Raw genomic sequence first — 17254 nt, forward strand, 5'->3', positions numbered from 1 at the left:
AGGAAAACTGCATGTGAGAGTTAGGTCACTAGGAGCGAGTAAATACTCATCCCACGGAACCATTTGAGACCACAAGCGAGTGTGACTGGTAGCATATTCTAATGGGTTACTGTTCCAAAGCCCTGTAACCCTAAGACGGTATGCACAAGATAATGCTTCTTGTTTTAGGAACACATGTAGTGGTTTAATGCACAGTAGCGCCTCTAGAGCAGCAGTAGGAGTTGTCGTGAATGCTCCTGTCATCGCCATTAGGACCATCCTTTGGAGATGATTTAGCTTTGACTGAACTGTCGCGACTTCTCCTTTCTGCCACCATACAAGTTCCTCTATTCTCTGCAAGAAAAAATAAAAACGATTGGAATGAATGTTTAGAAGCAAAAACTCTATCCATCGCATATTGGCATAGGTTCAAAATTAGTACGTTTTGTGTGTATTTTGAAGACTTCTATTTCAGTGATTATAGCTATTGATACTATGTATGTATTACAATCGGAATACATTTGAAACTGCAATGATAACACTTGAGTTGAACAAAAAATGGACTTAAATTTTCGATTTTTCAAAGGTTTATCTTCACCCGTACTGCTGCAGCTACCCATGCAGTATCAATCATAGTAACCCATGAATCAGCAGATAAAATTTGACGGCAATTTGTGAACACCGGATACGGTTTCTACAAACATCTTGGCACTTTTAGACAACAATCAGAACATTGAACGAAAGACCAGTAACAGACGGCCTACGACCTAAGACCTAAGAAGGTATTGCTGTGGTTGACAATCAACGAGAAGGGGATGCTAAAGCCGCTTCTTTCATTTCGAACTGGCTATGAACGGGAAAATTTGTAGTACGAAATGCCTGCCGGAAGTTGCGTCGTTCATCAAGAAATAGACGCAGTACTCTGGCCGGATCTGATATCGGCCCATGGCTCGAAACGATCGTGAGATCTACTCCAACAATTTTGTCGCAAAAACTGAAGAGGAATTGCTAAATAAAACGAAGAAAGTTTTTGCAAGAAGGCGTGAAAACGTGTGAAATTTATCAAAAGCAATTATCTGTCTTAGTTTTTTTTATCACTAAGAGAAATTCTTTTATTTTTTAATGCAAACATTAGAGGGTGTTACGGTCAGGAATTGAATAACTTTAGTTTGATGCATTTTATTATATTTCATTTAAAAATATCAGCACACTCTCATTCTAAAGATGTCAAATCCCGCCAAACGATTATGTTGCTTGAGAAAAAGCAACTATCTGTCTTAGTTTTTTTATCACTAAGAGAAATTCTTTTATTTTTTAATGCAAACATTAGAGGGTGTTACGGTCAGGAATTGAATAACTTTAGTTTGATGCATTTTATTATATTTCATTTAAAAATATCAGCACACTCTCATTCTAAAGATGTCAAATCCCGCCAAACGATTATGTTGCTTGAGAAAAAGCAACAGACGTTTATTCAAGGACTCCTCAAAACAAAATATATGGTTGATGGTCCTGGTTGCGATGTAAGTGTCACTCTTTCGAGCCACTGGAATAGATAACCGGAAACACGAGAAGTATCTGGGCGAGCTTCGACAGCTTAATATATATAAAAATTTCTGTTACTCTTCTTTCTCCAGTTGTAAAATATTACTGCACCGGTTTACACACTAACTAAGCCTTACTTACTTATTTACTTACTTACTTACTTACTTACTTACTCACTCACTTATTTACTTACTTATTTACTTACTTATTTACTTACTTACTTAGTTACTTACTTACTTACTTACTTACTTACTTACTTACTTACTTACTTACTTACTTACTTACTTACTTACTTACTTACTTACTTATTTACTTACTTACTTACTTACTTACTTACTTACTTACTTACTTACTTACTTACTTACTTACTTACTTACTTACTTACTTACTTACTTACTTACTTACTTACTTACTTACTTACTTACTTACTTACTTACTTACTTACTTACTTACTTACTTACTTACTCACTTACTTACTGACTTACTTAATTACTTACTGACTTAGCTAATTACTTACTGACTTAGCTAATTACTTACTGACATACTTAATTACTTACTTACTTACTTAATTACTTACTTACTTACTTATTTACTTACTTACTTACAGTCCCATCTTGGTAGAAGCATCTGTTGATTTTGTATTGCTGAAATCTGTTACCAAACTTTTTTTCTATAGCAGTACTGAAGTATTTCGTGTTAACAGATGCATTGGTTTTCATCGCAATATTGCTTTAGAAAGTGAGAATGGTATTTAATTGTTCTGATTTTTTTTCAAAATAATTTTTTTTTCATTTTGAGTTTATTGAGTTTTCGCTTCATGTATAATCAAATTACAATTACCTGACATCTGTAAATTTGATAATCAATGACAATTTATTAGCATATGAAATCTGGGACAATTTTCCCAAAATTTCAACCCGTCAGCTGCCATATTGACTGAGCTGTGGTGTTTCGTTTGATTATCATTTTATTTCAGTTTTTAAACTACTGCTCCATTGAAAAATTTTAGAAAAACAGGGATGTTTTACACTTAATCGGGAAGGTTTACTTTTTTTCAATTTTTTTTTTGAAAAATGAAATATACTTAAAATTTTGCATCACGATTTCTCTTACTCTAGAAGTTTTTGGAATTAATCAAATAATTTTTGAACGCTTAAAAATGTTTCGGTTCCATATTTTTTTAACTATGAACGACTTCAGTATTTCATTTTTCTGAAAAAAAAAACAGAACAATCAACCAGATTCCATTGATGCTCTGTCAGAAGGAAACGCATGGTGCTTAGTTCTAGTAGTTGTGCACCATGCGCTTACTTCTCATTTAACTTCAATGTAGACGCATGGTTGATTGTGATTTTTCTTGAAGAAAAACTCAAATATTTTTCACATTTTAAAAATATATAAAACCGAAGTATTTCAACGTGTCTAAAAATTTTTAAATTATTTCTGAAAAATCCAGAGTGTGAAAAAATGCATTTACAATTTTTTAAGAATTGAAAAAAACCTTCCTGACATTACCTAAAACATATCACATGGTTACCCGGCCATAGCCTTTAAAAATCGTAAAATTGTTGAGAACCGATTAAAAAGTCATTAACGTCAGAAGCATATTCCAGGCATATGTCTGTTTTATGATTCGCCGCTTAAGGTGATATAAAATTTCACCTCCACTTTCACATTATTCTCCCTTTTTTACACACAGCCCTTGTAATTCCGATGCCGAAATTTGGATTTTTTTTTTTCCATAAATACGTTTATTTCTTAAGGCAGTTTACATAAGTTTTTCTTCGCCGTAGCATCACTTTTACATAATATTCTTATCCTAATTTAATTCTAACATAGTCACAACGTTTTGAATTTATTAAAACATATTCTCTTATAGCTTAAATATCATCTTAGGTAACTCGTCATTAATTATGAAATCTACTCGGAAATATTATTTGAACCAAACGATTAACTTCTATAAATTATAAAATAAGCTGTTATTTTCAGACATTTTGTTGATAATTTCATAAACTGTTTCGAGTTTGTTTGTATCATTACATAATTTTTATTCTAATTTAGCTATTGGTTGAACTCATGGACGCAGCTGGGATCAGAACTAAGTCTTAAAAGGGGCCTTTATTAAATTGAAACTCCAATTTTCTTTATGAAATGATAAATAAGTTTCATGTATGAAAGGTCACGACAAGCAAGAATGTCTCGAACTGGGATATTGGATAGTTTACCTTGGGTACGCAAAGAATTTATTAGTTGAGATCTGACATCACGATACTCCACGCATGTCCAAACGACATGATCAATATCCCGATAACCTTCTCCGCAAGCACAATGATTAGTCTCGGAGAGCCCAATTCGAAGGAGATGTGCATCTAACGTGTAGTGATTGGACATGAGTCTGGACATCACACGAATGAAATCTCTACTCACATCCAGTCCCCTGAACCATGCCTTTGTCGATATTTTCGGAATAATTGAGTGCATCCACCGACCCAGATCATCTTTATCCCAAGAAGCTTGCCAGCTGGCAAGTGTTCTTTGGCGAGACGAGCTATAGAATTCGTTGAAAGCAATTGGTCTCTCATAAATTTCACCCTCAATAGCACCACGTTTGGCTAAAATATCGGCTCTTTCATTGCCTGGAATGGAGCAATGAGCCGGGACCCAGACTATAGTGATTAGATAATTATTATTCAATATGTCGTTCAGACACTGTTTTATTTTACCCAAGAAAAACGGTTCATTTTTGCCAGCAGCGATTGAGCGAATGGCTTCAATTGCACTCAGACTATCTGTGAAGAGGAAATAATGGTTTGGAGATAATGTGACGATTACACTCAAACTATAATGAACTGCTGCTAGCTCTGCTATATAAACAGATGCAGGTTCTTGAAGCCTAAATGAGGCCGAAACATTATTGTTGAACATACCAAACCCTGTCGCTTCTTCAATTCACGATCCGTCCGTGTAAAACATTTTCTCAGAGTCAATATGCCTGAACTTACTTGAAAATATTTTTGGGATTTCCGTCGAGCGTAGATGATCCGGGATTCCACGCACTTCACGCTGCATGGATGTATCGAAAAATAAAGTTGAGTCAGGGGCACTTAGGATGCTGACACGGATAGGAATATATCTTGAAGGGTTGATTTCCTGTGACATATGGTTAAAATATACTGTCATAAATTTTGTTTGAGATCGAAGCTCGACTAGTCGTTCGAAATTATTAATTACCATGGGATTCAGCACCTCACATCTTATTAGCAGGCGTGATGAAAGCTCCCAAAATCGATCTTTTAATGGAAGAACTCCCGCGAGAACTTCAAGACTCATTGTATGTGTCGAGTGCATGCAGCCTAAGGCAATTCGCAAACAACGGTACTGAATTCGCTCAAGTTTGATAAAATGAGAGTTTGCAGCGGAACGAAAACAAACGCATCCATATTCCATCACTGAAAGTATCGTTGTTTGATACAATTTTATTAGATCTTGCGGATGAGAACCCCACCAAGATCCTGTAATTGTTCGAAGAAAATTTACTCTTTGTTGGCATTTCGTTATCAGATACCTAATGTGTCCTCCCCACGTGCATTTGGAATCGAACCACACCCCGAGGTATTTAAAAGTTAAAACCTGTTGGATCATTCTTCCCATCATATGGAGCTGAAGCTGCGCGGGATCATGCTTTCTTGAAAAGACGACTAACTCTGTTTTCTCCGCAGAGAATTCGATACCAAGATGAACAGCCCAAACGGACAAGTTATCTAAGGTATCTTGCAATGGTTTATGCAGATCAATAGCTTTGGGCCCAGTAACTGAAACCACGCCATCATCTGCCAATTGCCTTAGTGTACATGGGGTTACTAGACAGCTGTCAATGTCATTCACGTAAAAATTATAGAGGAGCGGACTGAGGCATGAGCCTTGCGGGAGACCCATGTAGCTAATTCTGAATGTTGCCAAATCGCCATGTGAAAAATACATGCACTTCTCTGACAAAAGGTTGTGCAAATAATTATTTATAACCGCTGGAAGTCCATGTTGGTGGAGCTTGTCTGAAAGAACATCAATGGAAACTGAATCAAATGCTCCTTTAATGTCTAAAAATACAGATGCCATTTGTTGCTTTTGAGCGAAGGCAATTTGGATGTCAGACGAAAGTAATGCAAGGCAATCATTCGTCCCTTTATTTCTACGGAAGCCAAACTGAGTATCTGACAACAAACCGTTCGTCTCGACCCAAGTGTCGAGACGTCGTAGAATAATTTTTTCGAACAATTTTCTGATGCAGGACAACATCGCGATGGGTCTATATGAGTTGTGATTGGAAGCTGGTTTCCCCGGCTTTTGAATGGCGATAACTTTCACTTGTCTCCAGTCAGGCGGAACAATATTTTGCTCAAGAAACTTGTTGAACAATTCCAACAAACGTCTTTTTGCGAGGTCGGGCAGATTCTTCACCAAGTTGAATTTAATTCTGTCCAACCCAGGGGCGTTATTGTTACAAGACAAGAGTGCTATAGAAAATTCCATCATTGAAAATGGGTTATTAATAAAACCATTATTTGGAGGAGATTCCCGTATAATGCTTTGCGTAGGAACAGAATCTGGGCAAACTTTCCTAGCAAAGTCAAATATCCATCGGTTCGAGTATTCATCACTCTCATTGCCCACGTTACGATTCCTCATTCGTCTGGCCGTATTCCAAAGAGTGCTCATTGAGGTTTCTCTTGACAAACCTTCGACAAAATGTCTCCAATAGCTACATTTTTTGGCTCGAAGTATGCTCTTGTACTTGGTTTCTAAAACCATAAGTTTTTCAAAATTCTGAGGAGTTCCTCCTCCCCGTTTTAGAAACGTCTTGCAAGCATTTTGTTTTGCGAGTTTAGCCTCTGAGCACTCTTTGTCCCACCAGGGGTTGGGAGGCCTTCTGTTAGTCGTTGGCCCAGGAAAGCGTTTAGTTTGGGATTGTTCTGCTGCCTCCAGAATCGAACAAATGAGGAAGTCATATTCTTCAAGTGGAGGGAGCTCTTCCATTGAATTCAAAATACTAGAGATTCTACTTTGGTATTTAATCCAGTCGATATTTTTTGTCAAATCATATGGAATACTAGCTGAATTAGCAATACATTTGTTACAGCTAATTGAGATGATGATTGGTAAATGATCGCTACCGTGTAAATCAGGCAATATTTTCCAGGTGCAATCTAGTCGAATTGATGTTGAGCAAAGAGATAGATCTAATGCACTTGGGCGTGCAGGAGGTCTTGGGATCCGTGTCATGCTACCCATATTTAATACCGTCATGCTAAAATTGTCACAAATGTTTTGTATTAAAGATGATCTGCTATCATTGTAAACGGAACCCCACATCATTCCGTGCGAATTTAAATCCCCCAGAATCAATCGTGGAGCAGGAAGGGCTTCAACCGTTTCATTAAGCTGTCGCTGTCCAACTTGTGCTTTTGGAGGAATATAAACCGAAGCTATGCAAATATCTTTGCCTTTAATGTTTATTTGGCAAGCAACAACTTCTATACTAGAAGTTGAAGGGATGTTTAATCTATAAAAGGAACAGCATTTCTTAATTCCCAAAAGCACTCCACCATACGGAGAGTCTCTATCGAGACGTATAATGTTAAAATCATTAAAATTTAAAGCTATGTTTGAAGTAAGCCATGTTTCGCATAAAGCAAATACATCACATTTTTGACTATGCAATAAAATTTTAAATGAATCAAGTTTTGGCATGATGCTTCGACAATTCCACTGCAGGACAGTGATTGTATCATTTGCGGCGGGTGATAAATTATCCATCAAAAGATACAAAACCTGAGACAATTGGCCATTGAGCTGATAACTGCTTCAAAAAATTTCTAGCTATTGGAAGGAATGCCATTATGAGGGTCTTTAAGGGTTCAGATATATTGAATGCTGAGAAAATCCATTCAACAATTTCCGAAAACTTCAGTAATCCTGTTGGTGGCTGTGAAATGGAGCCCACAGGATTATTACCTTTTTCTGTGCTAGATCCTGGATTGGTTTGTGAATTTGACAAACCAGGAGGCACAGTCTTTGGTTTTGACTTTTTTTGTTTAACACGGGGATCTTTTTTTGAAGATGAAACTTTAGGTGTCTTTTTTGGTAATTTGGATGAAGACTTCTTTCTCTTAACTGACCCTTGGGTAGTGATAAACGAATTACCTTCACTATTTTCGTCAGAGTCAGAGTCCTCTGTTTCCTCTAGATTTGAAAACCCGTTTTCGGTTTCCAAAGGGGGGACATCAATGACCGTTTTAAGCATTTCTGCATATGTGCGCTTAGACCGTGCTTTTAAAGAAAGCTTAATTTTGTCTTTGTGCACTTTAAATGCAGTGCATAATGAAATATCCTCATGAGGACTTTCCCCACAATAAATACATTTTTCAATTTCCTTGTTGCAATCATTATCTTTATGAGGTCCTTCACACTTAATACATTTTGGTTTATTGCTACAGTAAGTAGCTGTGTGTCCGAATTTTTTGCAGTTCGTACAATTCATTACATTTGGAACAAAAAGCCGAACAGGGAGGCGAATTTTATCGACATAGACATGGGACGGCAACGCAGATCCGGCAAATGTCACTCGAAACGAGTCTGATGGGCGATAAACTTTTTTTCCCTCTTCATAAACTACTGAGTACAGTTGTTTGCACTCCAGTATTTTCACACCCTCAAGCATAGAGTTCTTGAAACGACCAACACCATGCTTGAGTAAATCATCTACCGAAAGACTCGCTTCGGTAACAACACCGTCAATTTCGACATCTTTGGAGGGTATGTAAACTTTATACTCTTTATTGAAATGTTCCGAAGAGACAATATCATTCGCGTGTTTCAAATTATTTACCACAACACGAATTTTATCGTTGTTTACTTTTATGATCTCTTTGATTGAAGAGTATCGTGATGTCAAACCTTTAGAAATTTGGTAAATGTTTAATGGCTTTGATATACGTCTAAAAAAGACTATCCAAGGCCCAGAAGAGCTCTCCTGATATTTTTTCGTTCGTGGGGGTATAGGATTCATGCTAGGATTTACGTCCATGGATTCATCCATCACATTAAAATTTTTAATCAAACTTTAAAATAAAAAATGAAACCAACACTACACAGTACTCAATTAAAAGGAAAAGAAAAAACTTCTACCTTGAAATTGTTGTCTATCTCCGTTGCACTGCCGTGTAGATCCTCGTTGCTCTAGATGTTCTTGTTGGATGCTGATTGTTGGATGTGATGCTACTGCTACCTGACATCCAGCACCACTCGATTTCCGATTTACTTTTGTCTTCGCCAGCTGTAACCAGCGCAGGTCACCGGTGTATACCTGCGTGTTGTATGACAGTGGAAAGACCGAGTTGTCTTGTCTCCGTCTTCCTTGTGCTCCGCACCGATATGCTTCTGCACCGAAGTGCCTTCGCACCGGTGTGCTTTTGCACTCTCCTGCTTCTGTGTGCCTTTGCACTCTTCTTCTTCAATGTGCCTTTGCACTCTCCTGCTCAGCACTTGTGGCTGTATATTGTGGCCTGGGTAGAGCTTGGGAAACGCCCTTTGTTGTTTCCTTCACCAGCTTGGCCCAGCACTAGGGCTCTCTTATGCAGCACGATTTTACGTTTTAACGGCTGCTGCCAACAGGTCTCTACCTGTAGTTCAACCGTTGTCGTATTTAACGCGTGTAAACTAACCAGCGTTATTAAACTGTACGCTTCTATACACAACCTTCTCGGTTGAACGGCTATTACTGAATCTAAATTTGGATTTAGATGAAGATCATGAAGTTTGTGTGGGACCTTAGGACCTTCTATTTAAATCTAAGATTGTGAAAATCGGTTCAGCCATCTCCGAGTAAATTGAGTGACATTATTCGTCACGTCGACAGACGTTTGCTGATCTCGACAAATCGATTCGAATGCTATATCACACTCGGACCTCCGGGGCTCGTTTCAAAAGCAGGTTTTCACAGTGATAGCAGTGATAAAAAGAATGATGTGCAATACTTCTGTTATATTGACGGGAAAATTGGATTCGATTGCACCCGTTTCATCTAATCCTTTGAGCCAATTTGTTGAACAGATATGGTATATCTTACTCTAACTAATGATTTTCCTACACTTGGGAAAAAGCAATTAGACTGAGCCTGGTGAACCAAACAGAAATCAATTCCATTAAGAGGTTCTATTGTTATCTATGCATGGTGTACATTCACACCGACATATCGTGTGAATTTACATCTTCTGAGACCGACATATTCGAGCACCAAAATGACAACAATTTTCTTTATTACGAAATGATTATCATAAACGTAACCAATAAAATTTATTTAAATATTTTTGAATATTTTGTAAGACTATCTCATGACTTACTGAATTACAAAATATTGAATAGGCTCGTGTTATTACATTTTTCCCTACTATAGCCTCATGTGTGTATGCTGGAAGAATCTTTTACGTTTCCTTGATGCCGTTGATCTATTATTCATTTTATCTTTGGATTCATCAATTGGATCCGATTGAGCTCTGTAGTTCAACAGGATTTTCTTCAAGAACGTCCACACAAGGGCTTTAATCGACTGAGATAATTCATACAGTCAATATTATTAGACATTCAAGAAGGAACTTATTGACGAATGTCATTGTGTGTTCATTAGTATTTTCTGGAAAGCATATATCTCAAACTCCCATCGTTTTCGTAGATGACATAATGCTCACTCACCGTACAAAGCTACGAGTACCATTGCAAGGTGTGCTTGATTTATGGTCTGTTATTTTCCTTTTTATTTATTTTTTCCTTGGTTTCTATTAAGAAGCTTAGCCAATTGACACAGGCAGGCAGCTAGACTTTCTTTATTTCATATAGGGATGCCAAGTCGGATATTCACTCTGATGTAGTATAGAATCTTATTGGCTTTATAGATATACAAACAACATTGAAAAACTTTTGAAAAGAGACATAAAACGCAGAATTTAGTTTTTCAATATGTAGTATGGGATAAGATTTTGTTTTGCACAGTAGGCGTGTCATTTATGTTCCATCAAAATGAAACAACTGATATTTTTTTAAATTTGATCTCAGCATTTCCCCCAAATGGTGCCCATTCGAAGCAGTGCTCGCATTTAAAAGATCTCAAAAAAGATATATATATATATATATATATATATATATATATATATATATATATATATATATATATATATATATATATATATATATATATATATATATATATATATATATATATATATATATATTCAGTTGGAATAACTGCTTTAACGGCGTAACTGCCTCTGTCGCAATCAAATCATAAAAATACAATTTTTAACAGTCCTTTGGAAAAACGCTCAATTCAATTTATAATGTTCCTTCTAAAATTGTATTTACCCAAAAGTACTCCTGTTTGAAGCCGGGAATCCGACGATGGGATGCGCCCACCTGATGTATGAACTCGAAAAATGTGTCCATATCGTCTAGACCGCGGATACCTTCATCTAACGTGGTCATCACTTTGTTGGCATGCTCTTGTAGCTCCTCAGACATCGCTTGTTGTTCCTTAGTTTTTAAATCCTTGAACTTTACAAAAAGCTCTATCAGTTCCGAATGTTCCTCGAACAATCTGAAATGGCACAAAGGAGTTGACTACAGTACAAATTTTCGTAACATTTAGCATTTAAAAAATAAAGCTGTATCAATATAGTCTTGAAGTTATTATACAAATTCACGAAACTGCAAAAGATGTATAGAATTGATGTGACGTTTGTTTAGGGACGTGAGAAAACAATTCCATATATTTCGATTTATCTAGGGGACACTGAAAATGATTCTATTTCGATTATTTGTTCTGTTAATTAAAGTAATGTGAAAAATTGTAGATAGTACCATGGGCGGTTAGTTCCATGAAATATTGGGAAGGAGGGATGTTTGCACAAAAAATTATTACTATAGATCATTAAACTTTTGCCATATATAAAAGATTTTTATAAAAGAAACGAAGAGGTTAGAGCAAATAAAAAGCCAATCAAGTAAAAATCACCCATTTAGTAAAAAACATTCAAGCGAAGAGGTTGTGTTTCGATTATACTGCACGTGAGTTAACGGTTGCAGGTAGTTAAAACTGCTGGTGCTAATAGCCAAGGCAATATTCGGGGCGTTTCCCAACTGGAAAGCTAGCAACGAAGGCCATCCCGTTCATACGCAAAGAGGTGTAGAGACACAGAGGTGCGAGTGTATAGAAGTGACGAGTCACAGAGGTGCCATCGCAAAAAGGTGCAACCCAGTGCTGATCTACCAGCTACCAGAATTTGTACCCTGCGTAGAATCGAAAGAGACGACATATATCGTGAGGTGCTACACTGCAAGCGTCACATTTGTTCGCCACCAAGAGCAATAGCACTGTACCTGGGGTCAGGTACAGGCAGCACACCAAGTTCAGTGGTGTCCACAATGACGGCAGAGCAATTGAGATAACAGAAAACGACAGAAGACTGCCAATTGGAAATCGTTGGATGAGCTTCACGTCGTTCTTTACGATAGAGGAACAGAGACAACAGCAACAAGGTAGATTTAATTTAATTTATTTTTTTTATCACTCTTGTAACTGAAATTTTACTATACATAAGCTTTCATTTTCATGTGGCGTATACTGTTGAAATTAGGAGGAGTAACATATGAAAGTGGCGTATACCGATATAATATTTTAAAATCTATATTTTTATTCCTATAGTTTTCAATCCTTTTCATTAACATTAACGTAACGTTGAAAAAAATTGCCTCGCGAGTATGACAAAACAAATAAAAAATTCAGTTGTTGGTTTAATTTAGTGCCGACTTTTATTTTTCAATGGAAATCAATGTCACAGTCAGTTCTGTGGATAAATTTGCTAGCTTTGAAATGACACTAGCATAGATTTTTATGTTGTTACGTTATGTGCAAGAGGAGATGTCTACATCCATAAACTTATCACTTTTCCAGAAAGCAATTTATCTTTGACTCTACGAATACCCCAATGATATTCCTTCAAATAATAATTACAACATAAATGAATTGATTTAATTGATAAATACTACCGTTCATTCTATGAATTCTTTAAACTATACAAACTAAGTTACTTTTCATTTTGGTATTTAATTTTGACACAATATCAGTACTAATTTTATTAAAAATTTATCCTCTCCGACCAATTTTGGTAGGTTATGTTTATATCAGTGATACTAAAAGTGATAACTAAATTGCTATCACCTCCATTTTGACATGAAGGTGATTAAATCGTAGTGACTATCCCTTTACGTAATGCCAACATTTGATAGTGATGTTAGCCTTTCAGCAGTGGTGACAGAACTTGGTGATTATCACCTTACATGATTCCAAATTGATAAGTGATAATCACTTGGTGATAATCACCTTACGTGATTCCAGTTAATGTAATGGATGATCTCATGGAAGATCATCCGAATCCGATTCCGGATACTAATAAAATCTTAAATATTCCAAGGGCTAAACATTGTCCAGAGGATACCACTGGGCCATGGATAGTCTAAAGACTGTCCCAGAAAGTATGGACGCAACCAAGAACCGCTGCCATTTCGCAATGGTTCAGAATCTGTCATTTTTTATGGCTGCGTCTTGTTGTTTACACTCTTCTCTAACCACTTGTGCAGTTGTTTATTCGTTTTCATTAGATTGTTTCGAAATGCGTGGACTTTCAGCAGAACAACGTCGAAAAATTGTGTACAACTGGTGCACAGAACGCGGACTGTCACTGAGAAAGATAGCAAAAATGAAAGAAGTAAGTGAAAAAGCCGTGCGAAATGCAATCAGGAAGTTCGGTGAGGATAACACCTTTGAGGATAAACCGAAAACGGGTCGAAAAAAGGTCCTGCTAACCCTCAGTATACTAAAGGCGTTCGAGCAAAAGAAGGAGGTTTCAGTTCGGGATGTGGCCAAAAGAGTGTCAGCATACAACCAAGATCCCACCGGGGTTAGTTGCTCGTACCCCAGCCGGCACCGCGGGGAGGTAGGGATAGGAGTTACTGGACAAGAGGCTAAGAACCACATTGGGGCCTGAATTGCACATTGTCCAGTCGTTAACCAACCAATAGCCAACTATATGATATAGAATAAAAGTGACGAACTGATACAAACAAACCTGAAATAGTTGTAAGATCATGTACAAAATAAATGTATTTTATTTAATGTAATTTAAAATAGCAACTCGCTTGATAAAAACAGTGTTTAGATTAGCTAATGAATACCAACATACTAATATTATATAAGAAATGTATTCGGTTTAAAGTACTATGTATTGTGGATACCACGGCGAAAAAAAACTTATGTATATTGCCTATGAAATAAACGCATTTATGAGAAAAAAATCCTTATTTATTATTAAATAACTATTTATTGGAATATGAGTTAAAATAAAATTATTAAGATTTAAATTGGGTGTTCAGCCACAAGTGGTGACTTTTCAGCCCTGTTATATATATATGATTTGGTTATTACCATGAGGACATTATTTGCTTCCGCAATTCTGAGATTTTTGTGTAGGGAAAATTCTAAACCTACTTGTATTGTGTAATGGGGAAAAGGAACTTATATACTAACTTACTAACTAATACAGAGAGCGAATCGATTCAATTGAAGATTGCATCGATTTTTGTCGGAATTTGCTTATAATATTATGTGACATTACATCTAATGGTTCTATATTTGTGAGTCTGTGTAACTCATTTGTACTAAACCAGGGAGGACGCTTCAGAATCATTTTCAGAATTTTATTCTGAATCCTTTGAAGCGTTTTCTTCCTGGTGGAACAACAGCTTGACCAAATTGGTACCGCATAAAGCATGGCTGGTCTGAAAATTTGTTTATAAATTAACAATTTGTTTTTTAGACAGAGCTTAGAATTTCTGTTTATAAGAGGATATAAACATTTAATATATTTATTACACTTTGCCTGGATTCCTTCAATGTGATCCTTGAAAGTGAGTTTTTTGTCATACGTTAAACCTAAGTATTTAGCTTGATCAGACCATGTCAATTCCAAGCCATTCAATTTGAGAATGTGATTATTGTTTGGTTTAAGAAAAGAAGCTCTTGGCTTGTGAGGAAAGATAATTAATTGCGTTTTTGCTGCATTTGGTTTAATTTTCCATTTTGACAGATAATCACTGAAAATATTTAAACTTCTTTGTAGGCGACTGCAGATCACTCTTAGATTTCTACCTGTGGCTAACAGACTTGTGTCGTCACAGAATAGCGATTTCTGACAACCAACGGGTAGATTTGGAAGATCAGAAGTGAAAATATTATACAAGATTGGAGCTACACTCGAACCCTGCGGAACACCGGCTCGTACGGGTAGCAATTCAGATTTACAATTCTGATAGCTAACCTGAAGAGTACGATCAGTTAAATAATTTTGAATCATTTTGATCAAATAAATAGGAAACTGGAAATCAGACATTTTTGCTATTAAACCTTTGTGCCAAACACTGTCGAATGCTTTTTCTATGTCTAGAAGAGCAACTCCAGTGGATAACCCAGAAGATTTATTTGATTTTATCATGTTCGTTACTCTGACAAGTTGATGAGTAGTTGAATGTTCATGACGAAATCCAAACTGCTCTGGTAAAAAAATTGAATTCTCATTTATATGAGTCATCATTCTTAACAAGATAATTTTTTCAAAAAGTTTACTGATAGAAGAAAGTAAGCTAATTGGGCGATAACTTGATGTTTCTGCTGGGTTTTTATCAGGTTTTAGGATAGGAATTACTTTAGCGTTTTTCCATCTTTTTGGGAAGTAAGCTAATGAAAAACACTTGTTGAAAATTTTAACCAGGAGTCTCAAGGCAACATCGGGAAGATTTTTAATAAGAATATTAAAAATTCCATCATTACCAGGAGCCTTCATGTTTTTGAGTTTCCTAATAATTGATTTAATTTCATCAAAATTCGTCTCAATAATGTCATCGTGTGATAACACTTGGGTTGAAATATGATCATACTTCAGTGAGACTTCATTTTCAATAGGACTCACAACGTTTAAATTAAAATTGTGGACACTCTCGAACTGCTGAGCTAGCTTTTGAGCTTTTTCACCATTTGTAAGAAGTATTTTATTTCCTTCCTTGAGAGCAGGAATTGGTTTCTGAGGTTTCTTAAGAACCTTAGAAAGTTTCCAGAAAGGTTTAGAATATGGTTTAATTTGTTCAACTTCTTTAGCGAAATTTTCATTTCGCAAAAGAGTAAATCTATGTTTAATTTCTTTTTGTAAATCCTTAACTATGTTTTTCATAGCAGGATCACGAGAACGTTGATATTGTCGTCGACGAACATTCTTCAACCGAATGAGCAGTTGAAGATTGTCATCGATGATAGGAGAATTTAATTTAGTTTGAGCTTTGGGAACTGAAAGATTTCTAGCTTCGATAATATAATGATTCAAATTATCAATTGCTGTGTCGATGTCCGCAGAATTTTCTAAAATAGTTTCATGATCCACATGATTTTCAATGTGAGATCTGTAATCCAACCAATTAGCTCTATGATAGTTGAAAATAGAACTAATTGGATTAATTATAGCTTCGTTGGAAAGTCTGAATGTTACAGGAAGATGATCTGAGTCAAAATCAGCATGAGTAATCGGTTCACTACAAATGTGACTTTGATCTGTTAGAACCAGATCAATTGTAGACGGGTTTTTCACGGAAGAGAAACAAGTAGGATTACTGGGATGAAGAACTGTAAAGTAACCAGCTGAGAGTTGATTATGAAGTATTTTACCATTACTGTTATTTTGCCTACAATTCCACTGGACATGCTTAGCATTTAAGTCCCCTATTACGAAAAATTTCGATCGATTTCTTGTAAGTTTTTGCAAATCGCCTTTAAAGAAATTTAATTGTTCGCCGGTGCATTGGAATGGCAAATATGCTCCAGCGATGAAATAAATTCCATGAATGGTTTCAACTTCGATTCCCAAGCTTTCAATAACTTTAGTATTGAAAGAAGGTAAAATTCGATGTTTAGTTTGCCGTTGGACAAAAATGGCAACTCCACCACCAATTCCAGTAAACCTGTCAAATCGATGAACCACATAATGTGGATTACTTTTCAATTTTACATTTGGTCTAAGAAAAGTTTCTGTCACAATGGCAATATGAATTTTGTGAACTTTGAGAAAATTATAAAATTCATCTTCACTCGATTTCAAAGATCGAGCATTCCAATTTAAAATATTCAAATAATTATTTAACATCACTGTTAAATTTTAAATTCATTATAATATTATTTGCAAATTTCCATCCGATTTGAAATGCTTCAAAAAGTGATGAAGTCGAATTCATTTGGATGATCATTTGAAAAAGTTGATCTTGTAGGTAGATCATTTTATTTTCAGTTATATCGCCTAAATCGACTTCATTTAAAGAAGCGAATGGCATTGAAGGAATATTTGTAGGTAGACTGCCATTAGAAGAAGATGATTTGGCCGGTCTACCTATTAATAAATTGTTTTCGTTAGAAGAAGAACTGCAAGGCGGTCCTGTGTTTTGATTATTTACATTAGAAGAAATAGGAGATAGATTTCTACCTAATATACCAGCATAACTGACATTAGAAGAAGATGATGACGAGGTCGATCTACCTGTCAATAAATTGTTTTCGTTAGAAGACGAATTGGCAGGTGCCTTAGAA

At 36.0% G+C, this 17254-nt stretch overlaps 1 protein-coding gene across 15 annotated transcripts in view; it reads right to left on the reverse strand.

Annotated features, from left to right (window-relative positions):
• Positions 1 to 17254, reverse strand: part of LOC131437081 (globin-5-like) — a 71320-nt gene that overhangs the window by 23463 nt on the left and 30603 nt on the right. For all 15 annotated transcript variants that reach the window (XR_009230698.1, XM_058606172.1, XM_058606164.1 and 12 more), the window contains one exon: positions 10939 to 11170. Coding sequence is in view for 14 of the 15 variants with exons in the window: in XM_058606172.1 (XP_058462155.1) it covers positions 10939 to 11170 (232 nt within the window). In the remaining variant the exon portion in view is untranslated. The remainder of the gene's footprint in view (positions 1 to 10938; positions 11171 to 17254) is intronic.

Source organism: Malaya genurostris, chromosome 3, assembly GCF_030247185.1.
Source record: "Malaya genurostris strain Urasoe2022 chromosome 3, Malgen_1.1, whole genome shotgun sequence".
NCBI classification, from domain to species: domain Eukaryota; kingdom Metazoa; phylum Arthropoda; class Insecta; order Diptera; family Culicidae; genus Malaya; species Malaya genurostris.